The sequence below is a fragment of the Alternaria triticimaculans genome (assembly GCF_023758025.1).
Source record: "Alternaria triticimaculans strain BMP 0046 chromosome Unknown scaffold_8, whole genome shotgun sequence".
Taxonomy (NCBI): Eukaryota; Fungi; Ascomycota; class Dothideomycetes; order Pleosporales; family Pleosporaceae; genus Alternaria; species Alternaria triticimaculans.
Genome location: NW_026055965.1, coordinates 1300579 through 1315962, shown reverse-complemented (window position 1 = coordinate 1315962; position 15384 = coordinate 1300579). Strand labels below are relative to the sequence as shown.

Genomic DNA, 15384 nt, shown 5'->3' with positions numbered 1-15384 from the left:
TTATTACCATTTAACGATTTGGGCAAGCGAGGAGTCCGCGCGAGGGTAATAGTCGCGTTTGAGGAGTACCATGTATCATGTATCTATTAGCATCCGCATGCGCATCCGCATACTCAATGCAGAGAGTCTTATGCGTACTGATTGACATCTATACGTATCTAAATCATGTCGCACACAACCGACGGAAAAGCTCTCATACCCACTGTGATGACCACTAGCGATGAACGCGTAAAGGCCCCAGTACGCCATACCATACATGCGCCGATACACCGCTTTTGAAGAACCCACCACACACATCTATCCCACGACAGGAACAATACGCCCCATAGCACGCATATGCCCCATACTCTCCTCATTCTCCCTCTGATAATCCAACACCACCTCACCAAACTGCTCAATCTGATCCTGTGCCCTCGGCGCTCCAATCAACACAATACCCCGCGGCACCACCACGTCAGCGACTTGGAAGCAGCCGAAAGTGACCACCTTCTTGATGGCGGGACACGACCGGAAGACACCAGCTACGATCTCAGTGTCGACGACAGGACAGAAGGAGAGGTTGATTTCGCGGATATGAGGATATTCCTTCTTGCCGTCGAAGATTTCTGTAAAGGTAGCGTGCGAGATGTGGCGGCAGGAGGATATGTCTAGGAATTCGAGGCGCGAGCCCGAATGGGCCATTAGGGCGCGGAAGCCGTTGGACCCGAGGCCGATGGGCTCGTCTTCGGGTCCGTCGGGGTTTGTGTTGTCTAGGTCGCGGGTTGAATTGACGTCGATGTAGTGGAGCGGTGGGTTGGTCCAGTTGGTGAAGAGCTTCACGTAGCCAGCGTCGGTGCACTCATTGTTCTCTGTGAAGCGGAACTTGCTGAGATAATGACACTTGTTGTGGATGGCTTCGAGGACGTCATCGGTGGGCTCTGTTGTGTTGTCTAGGAAGTGCTCTAGGCACAGGGTGCGGAGGTTATCGCCAACCGAATCGACTAGATGGACGAGCTTCTCGCGGGTGATGGGGTCGTAGAAGCGGAGTGTGAGATGCTTCAGATGCTTCAGGTGTGCAATGGCGTCGATGCTGTCCGGGCCGATCTTCTTGCAGCGCTCAATCTTGAGGCGTTCAAGGTTGGGGCAGAAGGTGGAGAGTGCCTCGACTACTTGATCGTCGAACGCGGCGTCTAACCACTCGACTTTTAGCGACTTGAGGTCTTGACCCCGAGAAATGAAGAGTTCGATCCATTTGTCGTTGGAGACGAGATTGGCTCCTAGCAGCTGTATCTCTTCCAGTGCCTTTGCCTTCTCATTCATGTAGTCGATGTTGCTGTCCTTAAACTGACAGCAGTTGCGCAGCGACAGACGCTTGACATTTGGGCAAACGGCAAAGATCTGGTCGTAGTCCTCCGTCTCGAGATATGCTGCCTCATGAATTGCGATTGACTGCATGTCTGACTGGAGGAACAGCTTCATCGTGTTGGAGTTCATCGCTCGCTTCTTTGAGAAGATCTCGCTGATTCGGTTCATGATACCTTCTGGCATCTCTCCCAGTTCGTCAATGTCCTCCGAATGTTTCGCGAGCTTTTCGATACACAATTGTTGAAGTGTCTTGGGGCCGCGCTGCGTCATACCATCAAGACGGTTGCTCTCAATCTTCCTGCGACCCTTTCGCACCACGGGCTTAGCCAGTTTCTTCTCTGCCTTCGCATCTTTGACCATCTCTTTTCCACATGGTGTGCACAGGAGACCACCGTCTGGACCAGCTTTGCTGTATGGTGTGACGGTAAATCGCTTATCGCAGATTTCGCAGTTCTCCAATTGACCAGGGAGTGGCTTCGCCTTCTTGTACATGTCCATCGCATCTTCAAAATCAGATTCATCGTCTGAGCCCTTCTTCTTGCTCTTCTTCTTCGATGCCTTCTTCGCCGCCTTGCCCTTCTTAATCTTCGCTATGGCCTCGTCTTGATTACGTTTACGTTTGCGGGTGCGCTCGGCTGCCATGGCGGAGGATTCGGCTTGTAGGTCCTCCTCGACATCTTCGTCATCTTCACCAGCGTTTGAAGGTCCCTCGCCATTGTCTCCTGCTTCTGCTGCGTCTCGCTCGGCTTGTTGACGGCGCTGTTCGTACGAATCTCGAATCTCTGCTGCAGAGATGTTGTTCGCCTGAAAATGAGATATTAGCGAGTGTCTCTCTCAAGCCTCGCCCACTGAGGTTTGCGCAGCCGCTATCGAGCAAGAACCAGCCGCTTTCGATCTTCATGTCGCAAGTCTCGGATGTTGGGCATGCTTGTCCCCAGAACAGATGTCACTCACGGCCAGAAAATCTGTCAAGGCAGAGTGCGGCCCCCGAATGCCTGCGCCTCTAGGTCGTCGTCCGCTCCTGTCGCCACTCATCAGTCTTGCGCGCTCATCAAGTCGAATAGCGAAACTCAACTTACATGATGCCTGTATCTATTTCCTACGGTAAGAGCGATTGAAACGAACGTTATTTGAAAGAAAGTGTTGCGGTACAGTCGTGGTGGTGCGACTGCGCTGGGCGTGAGTGGGGTGGGACATGCACAGGAAGGCGCGTTGGGGTACGGCGCGCAATCACGTGGTGGCAATTAGTCGCTTTTTCCGGATTAGTCTACCCCTGACGGCATTCCTTTCACTATCACCACAGTCGCGCGATAGGGCTATCCACAACGCCATCGATTCAAGAATTCAACTTTTGTAGTACTATGTACGTTCTTCCGATTGGGACAGCACGTGGTGGACCATTCGCCGTCATGATCACAGCTAAATCAAATAATCCATGTACACATCAAACGCCAGTCCAATCCAAACTCCCGCATCCCCTCGCAGAACAGGACCTTGTCCGTTGTGCAAACTTGTCAATCTCTGTGATCTCCATAAACCGGGGTCAAGTGACTAGATGACTGTGTCGTCGTCACTGTCATCATCGTCCTCGTCTTCTTCGTCTTCCTCCTCATCCGAGTCCCAAGCATCGACAGTGGATCCCGTCTGTCGGACAGTATCACCCATAGGCATCTATGAAATAGTCAGTATTGCTTTTGCCAAGACTCAAGATCCGAAGGATTCATCGTTGTACATACCATAGGAGGACCTCGAGGAGCAGCGCGAATCTTGGCCCAACCATTGGGGCGGATCTCCGAAGTGTCAGATCGCTCAGCCACGCTGGAGGTGAAGGTGTGGGACGAGCCGGTGATGGAGGAAGTCGAGCGACGATAGGCGTTGGGGTTGAAGCCTGAGCTCGCACTAGGAGCCGCATTGGACTGGGTGTGCCAGGACTTGGTGCGGACCTCGCTCCAGCTGTCGGTGTTGGCGTTCCCATGGCCAGCCGGGTAGGAGTATTCGGTGTCGATGAGGCTCTCGTCCGCTGAACCGTTCATGGACATAGCCTTCTGGAAGCCAGCCGACAGCGCAATACCTCCGTCTTCAACATCCTTGCGCTCGGTTCGTCGGTTGATGCCGTTAACAGTCTTCCACTCATCATCTCCCTATACAGGTCAGTATGACGGCCATAGACAGCCCTTATGGAAAACTCACATAAGTAGAAGATGTTTCACTAGTAGCTGCGGACCAGTATTCGGGAAACTGACCCTGGGAGTGGTCGGGCGGAACAAAGGCTCTATCTGGTTCCACATAGCGGTCTTCGTCGACGGCCTCATCAGCAAGCTGAAGCTCAACACACTTGAAGCATTTGGCAGTGTCGGGCTTGGCGCGCTGAGACTTCGCAAACTCCTCCAAGCCCTTTGTCTTGCCACACATGGTGCACTCGATCTCGACCTTCTGCTGTCCAGTGCAACTATGGCAGTTGATGGGCTTGGTGATCTTGCTTGAGGTCTTGATTTGGTGTCGTGCATCGGTCAGCTGCTTGGTGGAGTACTTGACTTGAGGGAGGTTCTTGTGGCACCGGCCGCATTTGATCTTCATGGGAAGCGGGATACCCTGGAGCCTGGAAGAATAGTTAGCAGCGCGTCAAATTGGACTGCCACTGGGTTGTTTCAATAATAGTCACGCTGTCGTTGGCATTTCCAGTAAATGTTATCTGGACGTACCTGTCGATCTCGTCCTGGTTGTAAGCGTGCACATTGCGGCGGCCTCCCATCGTTGGCGACTGGTGTTAGAGAGTAGTATGTGAAGTATGAGAACGAGAGAGAGTGGAATGGGGTTGATGAGAGACCCTGAGACCCTGTACGGCGGTGGGAATAAGAGAGAGATGCCTAAGCGAAGCCTAAGGGTACACGTTGTTTGTTTGGGCTGAACTCAAGGTGAAGGCAGGAGCCAGTGAGAGAAGCTGCAGCTGCCCAACACATGCGTAGCATGTGATACTGCGATCTCGGCGTCATCGTCTGGAGTCCTGTACGAACACCTGAGCATACACACTGAGCATACAGCCTTGAAACTGTCCAACAATCTGCTACATCTCCAGTTTCTCCAGCCAGGTCCTCTACCTTTTTCCAATCTCTCTTTAACTACTGCCATGGGTCGCAAGGGACAATCTGGGAAGCCATCAGAGGCCAGGAAGGCTAAAATGCGTGCCCGCGCTGCTGCATTCCAGCTTCGCCAGGCTCAAGCAGCAGCTGACGCTCAAGCGCAAGCTCAAGCGGCTGCAGATGCTCAAGCTCAAACAGCCGCTCAACCGTTACCTCAGCTTCAAATGTCGAGCAATGCCGAGGCGACAGACCTTACAGCAAGCCCCGAAAGACAAAACGAGGGTTCCTCCAATTCCAACGCCACCTCCAACCCCAGTGCTGGCCTTGAAACACTCGAAAGGAAGGATGTCGGCACACAAACATAACTCCTGTGTAGGGGGACACAGGGCTAATATCAGGCTAAGATGTTACCGCTTGCAAGCCTTGATATATATGACCGCGCCCTGGAGTCATGAACGGAATCAGCGGACATGGCATTGAAGTTCAGATGCATTCAACGGAACAGAAGTGCAGTGATAGAGGCGTGGAGTTTTGAGGTCTACGGCTGCATCACTAGTGTCGCCAAGATTTCGAGGCGGTGAACGCCGGCAGAAATAATTCTAGGATTGGGGCATTCGCGACCAGGAACCTTTTGCGCATACACTCTCAGCGAATACATGCAGTGGATTCCCCAGTCACAAAACTAGCTTACGACGCGAATCAAGTTTGCCACTGTCGCAAAAGGCTGTCAGCCACCGCAACTGCATTATGGCCACCGAACGCGGCTCCAAGCCCAGCACAGCGCAACCGCGGCGCAAGTCGCAAAACGCAGCGCCCATAGACGACGAAGATACCCGCGCGATCGCCGAGTTCACCGAATCAGCCACAAAGCAATATGGGCGCGGCGACCGCATACGGCCGAAACAAGTCAAGGACAAGAAGCTGCGGAGAAACATGACATCGCTTGAGGCGAAGAACAAGCAGGCGGCAATAGAAGCAAAGAATGTCGAAGTCCTGCTCGAGAACAACCCAGGACTGTTGGAAACCGAAAATGAGCTGGAAAGGACATACAAGGTGCGACAAGACGACATCAAGCGGGAAGTTGGTCTGGAGACGGCAAAGAAAGGCTTCGAGTTGAAGTTAGACGGTCTGGGTCCTTACGATGTATGCGAGTACAGTCGCAATGGCCGTGACTTGTTGATCGCCGGCAGGAAAGGACACGTCGCGACCTTTGACTGGCGAGACGGAAAGGTCGGCTGCGAACTCCAACTTAATGAGACAGTGCGAGACGCGCGATGGCTGCACACGAGCAACCAGAAGAACTTTGCGGTCGCGCAGAAGAACTGTGTCTACATCTACTCGGGCGACGGTGTGGAGATGCACAAGCTCAAGAACCACTCCGAAGCCACACACCTCGAATACCTCCCTTACCACTTCCTCCTCGCCTCGGTATCGACCGCGGGTATAATACGATACACTGATGTCTCAACCGGACAGTCACTACCACAACTATACACCAAGCTCGGTCCCGCGACAGCTTTCGCACAAAACCCACACAACGCCATCCTGCACGTCGGCCACCAAAAAGGTCTCGTAACCCTCTGGTCGCCCAACAGCGCCACGCCCCTCGTCAAACTCCTCCCACACCGCGGCCCCGTCCGAAGCATCGCAGTGGACAGATCAGGAACATACATGGTCAGCACATCCCAAGACCGACGCATGTCCGTCTGGGACGTCCGCATGTTCAAGGAAATGTACCAAACCCACCTCCGCGTCCCCGGTACCACACTCTCCATCTCCGACCGCAACCTCACAGCCGTCGGCTACGGCACACAGACGTCCATCTACAAAGACGACATCTTCCGCCGCAACCACGAGGACGCCGCACTGCCCATCATGCCGTACATGGGCTGGGGCGGCGAAGGCCTAAACGTGAGCCGCGTGCGCTTCTGCCCCTTCGAAGACGTCCTCGGCATATCGCACGACAAAGGCTTCACCTCCATCATCGTGCCCGGCGCCGGAGAAGCCAACCCCGACACCCTCGAGCCAGGCACCAACCCCTACGAAACCTCCAAGCAGCGCCGCGAAACAGAAGTGCACGCTCTGCTTGAGAAGATCCAGCCCGAGATGATTGCGCTCGACCCCAACTTCGTCGGTAACCTCGATCTCGCGTCTAATGAAGAGCGGCAACGCGAATACCGCGCTGCGAGGGGTGAGAAGGAGCCGGATAAGGTGGATATGTTGAAGAAGAGGGGGAAGGGCAGGAACTCGGCGCTCAGGAGGTATTTGAGGAAGAGTGGGACGAAGAATGTGGTTGATGAGGAGAAGGAGCGCGCGAGGGAGGCGTTGAAGAATATGCAGAAGAGGCAGATTGAGAGGAAGGAGAGGTTGAAGAAGGATTATGGACCGGCGCTTGAGAGGTTTGCGAGGAAGTGAGTCTGGGAAGAATTGGCTTCATGCTGTCTCAGACTTCATGTTGGCGTTGGCGGTGAAAAGTACGCTTCTTTATCAGCATTTCACGGCGTTTACTTCACGGCTCTGCTTCACACATAGTTGACTGAGGGACTGAATTCGTAGAAGACGAACAACAAACTCCATACCCATTTTAGCCTATCTAAAACCCCATGATATCATAAAAGTCATTGACGCGTCGTAACCCTCTAAGCAGCTTGTTCCATCTCAGCTGCCTGCTCCAGCTCACCCCTCCACGCTCTCGCGCCCCTTGGGTAAACCCTCTTGTACAAACTAACAGCAACAGCATCCATGGGACTGATCTTGCCATCGAAAGTAGCCTTGAAGTATCCGTGCGTACCCAAACTCTCCTTGATGAAACCGCTCCTTCCGCGCTTCGTCCACAGCGGTAAGCTCTTGAACCACTTGACGTCGCCGTCGTTGAAGAACATGTAGCGGACTGTGACGACGCGCTTGTTGATCTTGTAGGGGTGGCCTGTTAGGATGATGCGCTTCGCGATGATGCGGTTGGTGGAGGGTGGGAGCGATGTTCCGGTCGCGATTAGTCGAAGGGAGGAGGGATGGTCGGGAGAGGGGGTTGTGCGAGTGAAGTAGAGGAGTGGGACGTTGCCCCAGGTTAGAGGTCCGATGAAAGATGCAATGGCCGATTGGCCGGGGTGAAGGAAGCGAGAGAACTTGTGCACATTGTTCGGTGTGTTGCCGGCGTGGGAGAAGAGCTGGATGCTGTTAGTATTGAGGGATAGAATAGAGGCTTAAGGTGACTTACAGGGTTGATTACTATCCTCCTTGGTCCGCACTGCACGATCATCTTAGTCTTCGACTTGATCGGACCCTCATGCTCAGAGCTGAGCAGTATGCTGTAGTTGGCGGCTGTGCGCTTGTGCTCGTGTCTCAGGAGTGAGAACATGGCCATTGGTCGTGACTGCGTCTCCTGGAATTGTAGCGGGACACCGCGAATGTGAACGCTGACCCGAGTTCCGGGCTTGACACCGCCAGCCCAGGCTTCGCGCATGAACTTGGTCGCTGTGCGCTTGTAGTCGGAAATGTCGAGCAGCCGCTGCCACTCCTCTGGCTCGTATGGGCGATCCTCTTCTGTCTCCCATGTGCTGTTTCTCAGACTCTTCAGTCCTCGGTAGCGAATAAGGCGCTCTCGCGCATTCACATTGGGGTGTAGTTCGATTTCGTCAGGGAACTCGAGATCTTCGTCCTCTTCTGTCTTCCTAGACTTCCGGTACTCCTCGATCTGTGCAGCCTCGTCCTCTGGTGATGGATCTAGGAACATCTCCGATTGCGGGTATTCTGAAGGAGCGCCCTCGGTCATCGCTTTGCCATCGACATCCATTCCCTCTACACCATCTGCAGGGTGCGCAGGCTGGCTCTGGGCGTCTTCGTCAACTTCCATGTCGTCGAAATCTTCCAGATCCGAGCCCGAGTCAGACATGTCGTCGAGATACCATGCGGACTGGTATTCACTTGTGCCCTTTGGTAACCGCCTCTTTTTGGCGGGCGCGACCTCTTCCTCCTCGTCTGAGAAATAGTGGTGATCGTCTAGTAAGACACCCTTGCGCTCAGAGGGCGCAATAGATGTGGCGTAGTTGGTCACGTCGTCCATGATTGTTTCCTCTGGTGCGAGATCTGCTAGGTCGTCCTGGTCTTCTGTGGGACGCTCCAGGATGCCGTCGCCTTCTGTGTCAACAGCCATCTCTTCTTCTTTGTGCTTCTTCCTCGATTCTAGTGGAGCGGCTACGATCTTGTCGACCTGGAAGTCACCCCAGTCTCCCACTTGTACCAGCCTGTCGGCCTTCAACCCAAGCCCGCGCACAACACCGGTTATGACAACATCGCCAGTGCCGTCCGCGTTGACGGCCGACTTGCCTCCAGGCCACGCGATATCCTCAATGAACATGTAGCTCCTCTGGTCCCTCCACCTGACACCCTTTGTGGTAGTTGTGCATAGCGATCGGACGAGATTTGCGGCTTCTTGGCGGTTGTCGAGAGAGTAGACGCGCTCGGTCGCGGGCAGCCAGTGGGTGATGTACGACTTGAGCGACGAAACAACTGAAGGCCTGGCTTTGGCGGGCTCGACCTTGTCCAATCCTTGCACGACGGTGAACGTGTTCGAGATACCCTGGCTTTCGACCGACTTCATGATCAGCTCGCCCTCTGCGTCGACCTCTTCGTGCGCCGACAGAATGAAGACGACAAAATCGGCGACGCGGCAGGCGTCGAGAGCCGCCAGCAGATCTCTCTTTACGATCAGATATTGCACCTTTTGCTTGAAACGGTCGACGTTTGTGCGTGTCCATCCTGCCTCGGGAACCTCCTCTTCAATGTCCAGGCTGGCGTTCAGGCTGCGGACAGCTTCGGCGGTAGAGACGTCCGAACATAGCGGGACGAGGGCGGTGATCCTCGGCGCACCATCTTTGCCGGCGAATACGTTGGACGACTTTGCGTGCTCGTGGTCCTTGTTGATGCGCATCTGCTTGGCGCGGTTGCGGCGGTCGAACTTGCTCATGACTTGCTGGTGGGGGGTCTTGCGGCTGCCGAATTCGAACGAGAGGGAGTTGACCTTGCCTAGAAGAAACAGTCAGCAGCGTTGGACGCGGTGGCGGGGAAGGAGCGACTGACCCTTGCTCTGCTCCTTCAGCGCGCCTTTGGTGGCATGGCGGGACTTGAAGCCCTTCTTGTCCTTCTTGGTCGTGCTCCGGTGGTGGTGCGCTGTCGCAGCCATGGGCGCCATATTGTTGCCGCTGCCACCTGATTTGAATCGGAAAGGAATCGACGCCACCTTGACTATGCGGTGTCAGAAACTCGGCGCTGAACTGTCTGGTGGGTGGTGGAGAGTGGGACGGCGATAATTTTGTTAATCGATAAGCCAGCCCGAGTAATTTTGGCTCCTCGGCTGTGGCGTCATGCAGCACACCCCTGCCACCCTGCATTCACCCCTCGCCTTCTGCTTTCACATGCCCAACTCCATCCCACGCCTTTGCACATCACGCTTCAGCAATTCCTCTCTCAAGGCGATGCAATATCTCGCGATGAAGCCGACTTACGCCGCTCGTGTCTTCGAGCTAATCACATGAAGACTCCAGCCTTCTCTACTAATCGATGCTTTGATAGGGACAGTCGTCGCATCGGTCTACTGTGATGACACTTACGGTTGAAGCAAGCTGAATAGTACCATCATCATCGACCCTGAATATGTGATTCAGACTTTCTCAACAAATCATCCGCTGAGATGCCAGGAGTCGCGCAATACATCGCTGTGGATGGCCAGTCAGACGACCAACGACTCCGCTTTGGACCCCTACAGGTCACAACTTGACGATGGTTACGTTGGTCGATGTAAGGAAGTCCAAAAGGGTCTCAGCGGCACCCTCGTGATTGTGATTTACCTTTCTCCATTCCTCTTTGTCAAACCTGCGAACAACCGCACTCGGTATCAGCGTCGTCTTTCTTGCTATCCTCAACAGCTTTCGTTTCGTCACGGGGCTTCGCAATGCCGGAACTGTCTCAGGAGGGTGTAGGCAACCTGAGCGCAGGGCAACCAAAACGAACATACAGCACAAGCCATCGCCCTCCCATCACACCACGTAATTCGATCGAAACCTCTCACCACCCCCTGGAGTCCTATCCCTTCGCGCCAGAGCAAATCTTAGGCCACGATACAAACTTGGAACTTCCTCAAGATAAGCCTGCCGCAGTCGATCTTCTTGTCCGCCTCCTCGTCGACATCCTGGTATACAGCTACGACGTCGACTTTCACGAGCTCCATTATGCGCTTGCTGCATGTTCGCCCAAACTGTCCACCACGAATCTCTCCGCGCGGAATACCAGCCTTCTGAATTTTCAGCAAACGCGCGTAGTTCTCGAATACGCTGATGTCATTCACAAAGCATGTGAGACTGTCGTCGACAATACCCAGAGCCTGCTCAAGGATAGCGACCGCGAGTTTATCAGCACCTACATTATGGAACCAGCACGAACTATTGGAGTCGACATCGCTTACGTCTTCGAGCAGCTGTACGCTTTCCGATTGCACAGGTGCGAAGGTGGAAACCATCACAAGACATTACTCTACACTAAGCCGTCCTTCTGGACCCGGGGTCGCGGTCTCCTGCCGGGGAAATTGGGTATGGATAAGAGTCAGAAGTTGCTCGCACGTCGACTTGTCTCTGACGATATGGTTGTTGCACAGCTTGGGACAAGGTCGTGCGAAGCGCTTCGGCTAGTGCTCGGCAAGGCAATCAAAGATTACAACCGCAAGCATTGCAAATACGGTATGGCCAAAATCTACCGAGAGATCTATGCCGAGCCAAAGTTTATCGCTTTGAAGAAAGAGCTCAAGTGGAGAGATTTTGTCTTTACAAAATACCTCCACGATGAACAGCAGGCTGCGATGGCGAGTGGGCAGTCGGATTTCAGAGACAGCAACCAGGCGGAACCTAGGACGAGTAGCCGATTTCTTGACGTACCGCGACGGAACAGCGAGCACCTACGCAGACCAAGCTCTCTTCACGATCTACCCAGCATACGCGAACGGCCTGAGAGGCCCCCGAGGCCACTGTCTACCTCCAGCATACGCCTAGGTTCACTTCGATCAAGGCCGGCGCGGCCGGGACTGTGGACCAACTATTAGTGATCCGTTTCGTCGTCGAGGCACATCTACCTATCGGAGGCATTTCAGGGAAAGCGATGAGAGAAGGAACACGATGCGCGGCATACCGATAGCAAAACCTAGTCCGGAAAATAGAGCAAGTAACGTAGATAGCTCGTTGCGAAACGAATTCACAGAAAAGATCTCGAAGAGAAAGCCTCGAAGATGACATAACCACTACCCCATCCCCATCTTACTCCCAAAACGCCACAACCCTCGCCTCAATACTCTCCCTCGCCTCCTCCCCCTCACTCCCCTCAACCCTAAACGCCGTATGCGGACACCTCCACCCCCTCTCCTCCCTCTTCGAATCCAACCCCTTGAACACCACCATCTCCCACGGCTGCATCCCACTCATATACCACCACTCATGCCCTTTGCCCATCCCTTCCTCCATCCCCATCTCCATCCCTACCCCCTCATCCTCCTCTTTCTCCAACGCCCCACAACTAATAACATAATTCTCACTCCTATTCCCCGTGCGACTAAACTCCCTCAACCTAACCTGATAATCACTCTCCGGCACCGTACTCGCATCGCACACGGCCAGCGGGTCCCGACGCACGCGTTTGAGGGGCCGCCAGCAGTTGAGGAAGGCGTAGCGCGTGGATGTTGTGAAGAGACTGTTGATGTGAGCGGGCAACGAGAGTTCAGTCAGTGTACCGCTGAGGGCGGACGCGGAGCCTGCGTAGTCGACGTGCGGGTGGCCGGAGGGGATGTCTTGCCATCGGCCGAGGGCGTCTTGGATGCCCTTTGCGGAGGGGGAGGTGTGGGCGCGGATTACGTGGTTGAAGATGTGGACGGTTGAGGCGTTGGTTCTGGGGGTGGTGTTAGATCTTTTTGCTTTCTTATGACGGGACGAGGTCATAAATGGGGGATATTGGTGGGGCTATTACAGGTTCTTGACTACTTCTTCCAACTCGGGGTAGTATTCTTGTTTTACGTCTTCTTCGCTGCTGTGCCGGTCTACTCTCTGCTTCTGAGGGAGTGTGACGAATGTGAAGCCGTTGACGTCTAGATCGAATGTCTTATTCGCTTTTCGTACGTCGCGGATGAGCATGGGACGGGTGTATTCATCTTTGTCGTCGAGGTATTTGACTTTCCATTCTGATTTGGTGATGGGGATGCCGGTGGCAGGGAAGTAGTTTATGTTGGCGACGACATCGGTGTTGGGTGGATCTGGCTGCATGGTAACTTTATTTAGACAGATGTTCGACCCTAATGATTGTCGTAGAAGTGAGATGCGAGTTAGTTGCAGTAAATCCAGATCTACGAAAGCATAGGGCTCTTTGCGATGTGAACGCGGATCCGCTGGCTAGATGAAGTGGGGTAAGCACATGCAAACAGCGCACGCATGCAACAACCTTCATCACCACTCGACATCTAAGTGGTGTAGGAATCATTTCTCATTTCTCATAACCTGTGACCACCGTGAATTTTGTCTAAACCCGTTTTAGGCGTCGCTTGGCAAACCTCTACTCTAGAGAATCGTCTTCAAGATGTCGATCTGCTCCATGACGGCGCTCTTGCTTGTGCCACCAGTGGCGTTTTTCAGCTCTACCGCGCGCTCGTAGTCTAAGCACTCAACTACGTCGTCGCCTAACCTGGAGTCAATACCCTTTAGCTGTTCCAAGCTCAGCTTATCCATGGGCACGTTCTGGTCCTCTGCCAAGGCAACTACGCGACCAGAGATGTGGTGACCCTCGCGGAAAGGCACGCCTTTTCGCACAAGGTAGTCTGCGAACTCTGTGGCTAGCATTTCCGGGGCAAGTGCAGCGTGCATCTTGTCGGCATTGATCTTCAGGGTCGACAAGACACCAGTGGCGATCTGGATGGAGTCGCTGACCGTCTTGATGTGGTCGATGAGAGGCTCAACAGACTCCTGCAAATCCTTGTTGTAGGTCGTAGGAAGACCCTTGATGGTGACATACAAGCCCGCCATGTGCCCGAACGCACGACCGCTCTTTCCTCGGATGAGTTCCAGCGAGTCTGCGTTCTTCTTCTGGGGCATCAGGGAGCTTCCGGTAGAGTAGGCGTCGGCCAACCGCACGAAACCAAATTCCAGACTCGAGTATATAATCAGATCCTCCGCCCAGCGCGACATCTTGAGCATGAAGCTCGACCCCCATTGTAGTGTCTCGAAGACAAAGTCACGGTCTCCGACAGCATTGAGGGAGTTTGTGAGTAGGCCCTCAAAACCAAGCTCCTTGGCCATGGCGTCGCGGTCGATGTTGAAGGGGTTGCCTGCCAACGCGCCGCAGCCGAGTGGGGAACGGTTGACACGCTTGATGACTTCGCGGAGGCGCTCGAGCTCGGATGCGAAAGCGGTAGCATGCGATAGGATCCAGTGCGACCACCGGACGGGCTGTGCCTTCTGGAGATGTGTGTAGCCCGGCATAAGCACGTCGATCTCAGCCTCGGCTCGCTGTACCGATGTCTTGATCAGGAGCTTCAGGTAGCCCTCTAGCGTCCTGAGCTGCTCCCTCAACCATAACCGCATGTCGGTCGCGACTTGCTCGTTCCTGCTTCGCCCTGTGTGCAGCTTGCCTCCGATGTCCTTGCCGATAATCTCGCTTAGCCGTCGCTCATTGGCGGTGTGAATGTCTTCATCGTTCGCCTTGACCTCGAAGGAATTCGTTGCCCACTCCTCCTTGATCTGTGCCATGCCTTTCTCGATGGCTGCGAACTCGTCGGCGGTGAGGATGCCATTGTTCTTGTTTGCGCGGGCGAATGCGATGGAACCCGCGATATCTTCAGCGTAGAAGAGACGGTCATAGGGGAGGGACGCATTGTATTGCTCCATGACTGGGTCGAGGCCCTCTGCAACGCGTCTTAGCACCAGTCATCTCAAGTGTCGATGGACTCAACAGGCCAATGGCTGCACAAACCTGTGAAACGACCTCCCCAGAGCATGTTCTCTGCTACTTTCTTTTCGGATGCCATCTTGAGATGTATGAGAGGATAACGTGTGGAATTGGGCTGTGACTGTTTGCGCGTTCGAGAAAAAGATATGACGCTCCGCATCGGCGGCAGGGGTGCGATAGCGCTAAAATGTCGCGGGGAACTTTCCCTCGTCTCCACATCGGCTGCCCCTCAGCCACAGACCCATCATCATCAGGTACACATCAAGCTTGCAGTGTCAACTGCGAAAAGATCTCATATTTAGAAAATTCGTTCATTCATAAGTAGCGTACGCGCTCTCGACACAATTCAAACGGAAGTCCTCCGGGACGCTAAACACGGGCTATCCCATTCACTTCCAAAAGGAATCAAGAACTCTAAAGAACCATCTGGAGGAAAACTTAGCAATACTTCTCATCAGAACTTCTCACGATTGGGGGCTTACAAAAGAAGCGACGCCAGTTGGAATTCCTGCGAGAAGTCTCCTGGTTGAACCCAGCTTCTAATAAGCCCGAGTTGGAGAAATGCTCCGGCACATGCTTAGGCGAGTGTGAGGCAGCAAGCAGCTCTTTTCCAGGAGCTTGCTCGTATTGTTCCGAGACGGGGGAGCCGCAATATAATGAAGGTGCTGCGCTGTCTTTCCGCTTTCGTTGGGGAACATGATCTGGTTTCGCCTGTGGTTGTGGCTGTTGCTGCGCCTGTGGTTGTTGCGCCTGTGGTTGTTGCTGCGATGCGAAGGCTAGGTCTGGAGAAGCTTGTTTCTCAGCGTTGGCTGCTATTCTTTCTATTTCGACAATAGGCACCGGATGCCGAGGTTGTGGGTGCATCAGTTCTTGGTCACAGTATTTGACGATGTGTGGTTGCTCCGGCATTGCTGACATGGTCTCCGGTTGACAGGCTCAGATGGTAGTTGTAAGAAGAAACACCAGAGCTGTTGATATTTTATCGCAG

At 54.0% G+C, this 15384-nt stretch overlaps 6 protein-coding genes across 6 annotated transcripts; 2 read left to right on the top strand and 4 right to left on the bottom strand.

The window, feature by feature from the left end:
* Nucleotides 1-297: 297 nt before the first annotated feature.
* J4E78_006354 (uncharacterized protein) lies at nt 298-4096 on the bottom strand (the record flags this gene model as incomplete). The annotated part of the gene is made up of 7 exons (XM_049366966.1): nt 298-2148; nt 2299-2365; nt 2424-2436; nt 2919-3015; nt 3081-3485; nt 3535-3943; nt 4047-4096. The coding sequence occupies 7 exons, from the start codon at nt 4094-4096 to the stop codon at nt 298-300; spliced, it is 2892 nt and encodes a 963-aa protein (XP_049221672.1).
* Nucleotides 4097-5171: 1075 nt separating this feature from the next.
* J4E78_006353 (uncharacterized protein) lies at nt 5172-6839 on the top strand (the record flags this gene model as incomplete). The annotated part of the gene is made up of 1 exon (XM_049366965.1): nt 5172-6839. One exon carries the CDS (start codon nt 5172-5174, stop codon nt 6837-6839), a length of 1668 nt encoding a protein of 555 aa, XP_049221671.1.
* A 224-nt stretch (nt 6840-7063) lies between these two features.
* J4E78_006352 (uncharacterized protein) lies at nt 7064-9615 on the bottom strand (the record flags this gene model as incomplete). The annotated part of the gene is made up of 3 exons (XM_049366964.1): nt 7064-7591; nt 7642-9449; nt 9504-9615. The coding sequence occupies 3 exons, from the start codon at nt 9613-9615 to the stop codon at nt 7064-7066; spliced, it is 2448 nt and encodes an 815-aa protein (XP_049221670.1).
* A 759-nt stretch (nt 9616-10374) lies between these two features.
* On the top strand, nt 10375-11514 carry J4E78_006351 (uncharacterized protein; the record flags this gene model as incomplete). The annotated part of the gene is made up of 1 exon (XM_049366963.1): nt 10375-11514. One exon carries the CDS (start codon nt 10375-10377, stop codon nt 11512-11514), a length of 1140 nt encoding a protein of 379 aa, XP_049221669.1.
* Nucleotides 11515-11725: 211 nt separating this feature from the next.
* Nucleotides 11726-12721, bottom strand: J4E78_006350 (uncharacterized protein; the record flags this gene model as incomplete). The annotated part of the gene is made up of 2 exons (XM_049366962.1): nt 11726-12350; nt 12429-12721. The coding sequence occupies 2 exons, from the start codon at nt 12719-12721 to the stop codon at nt 11726-11728; spliced, it is 918 nt and encodes a 305-aa protein (XP_049221668.1).
* A 291-nt stretch (nt 12722-13012) lies between these two features.
* On the bottom strand, nt 13013-14475 carry J4E78_006349 (uncharacterized protein; the record flags this gene model as incomplete). Its single annotated transcript, XM_049366961.1, has 2 exons — nt 13013-14352; nt 14421-14475. The coding sequence occupies 2 exons, from the start codon at nt 14473-14475 to the stop codon at nt 13013-13015; spliced, it is 1395 nt and encodes a 464-aa protein (XP_049221667.1).
* Between the last annotated feature and the right edge of the window lie 909 nt (nt 14476-15384).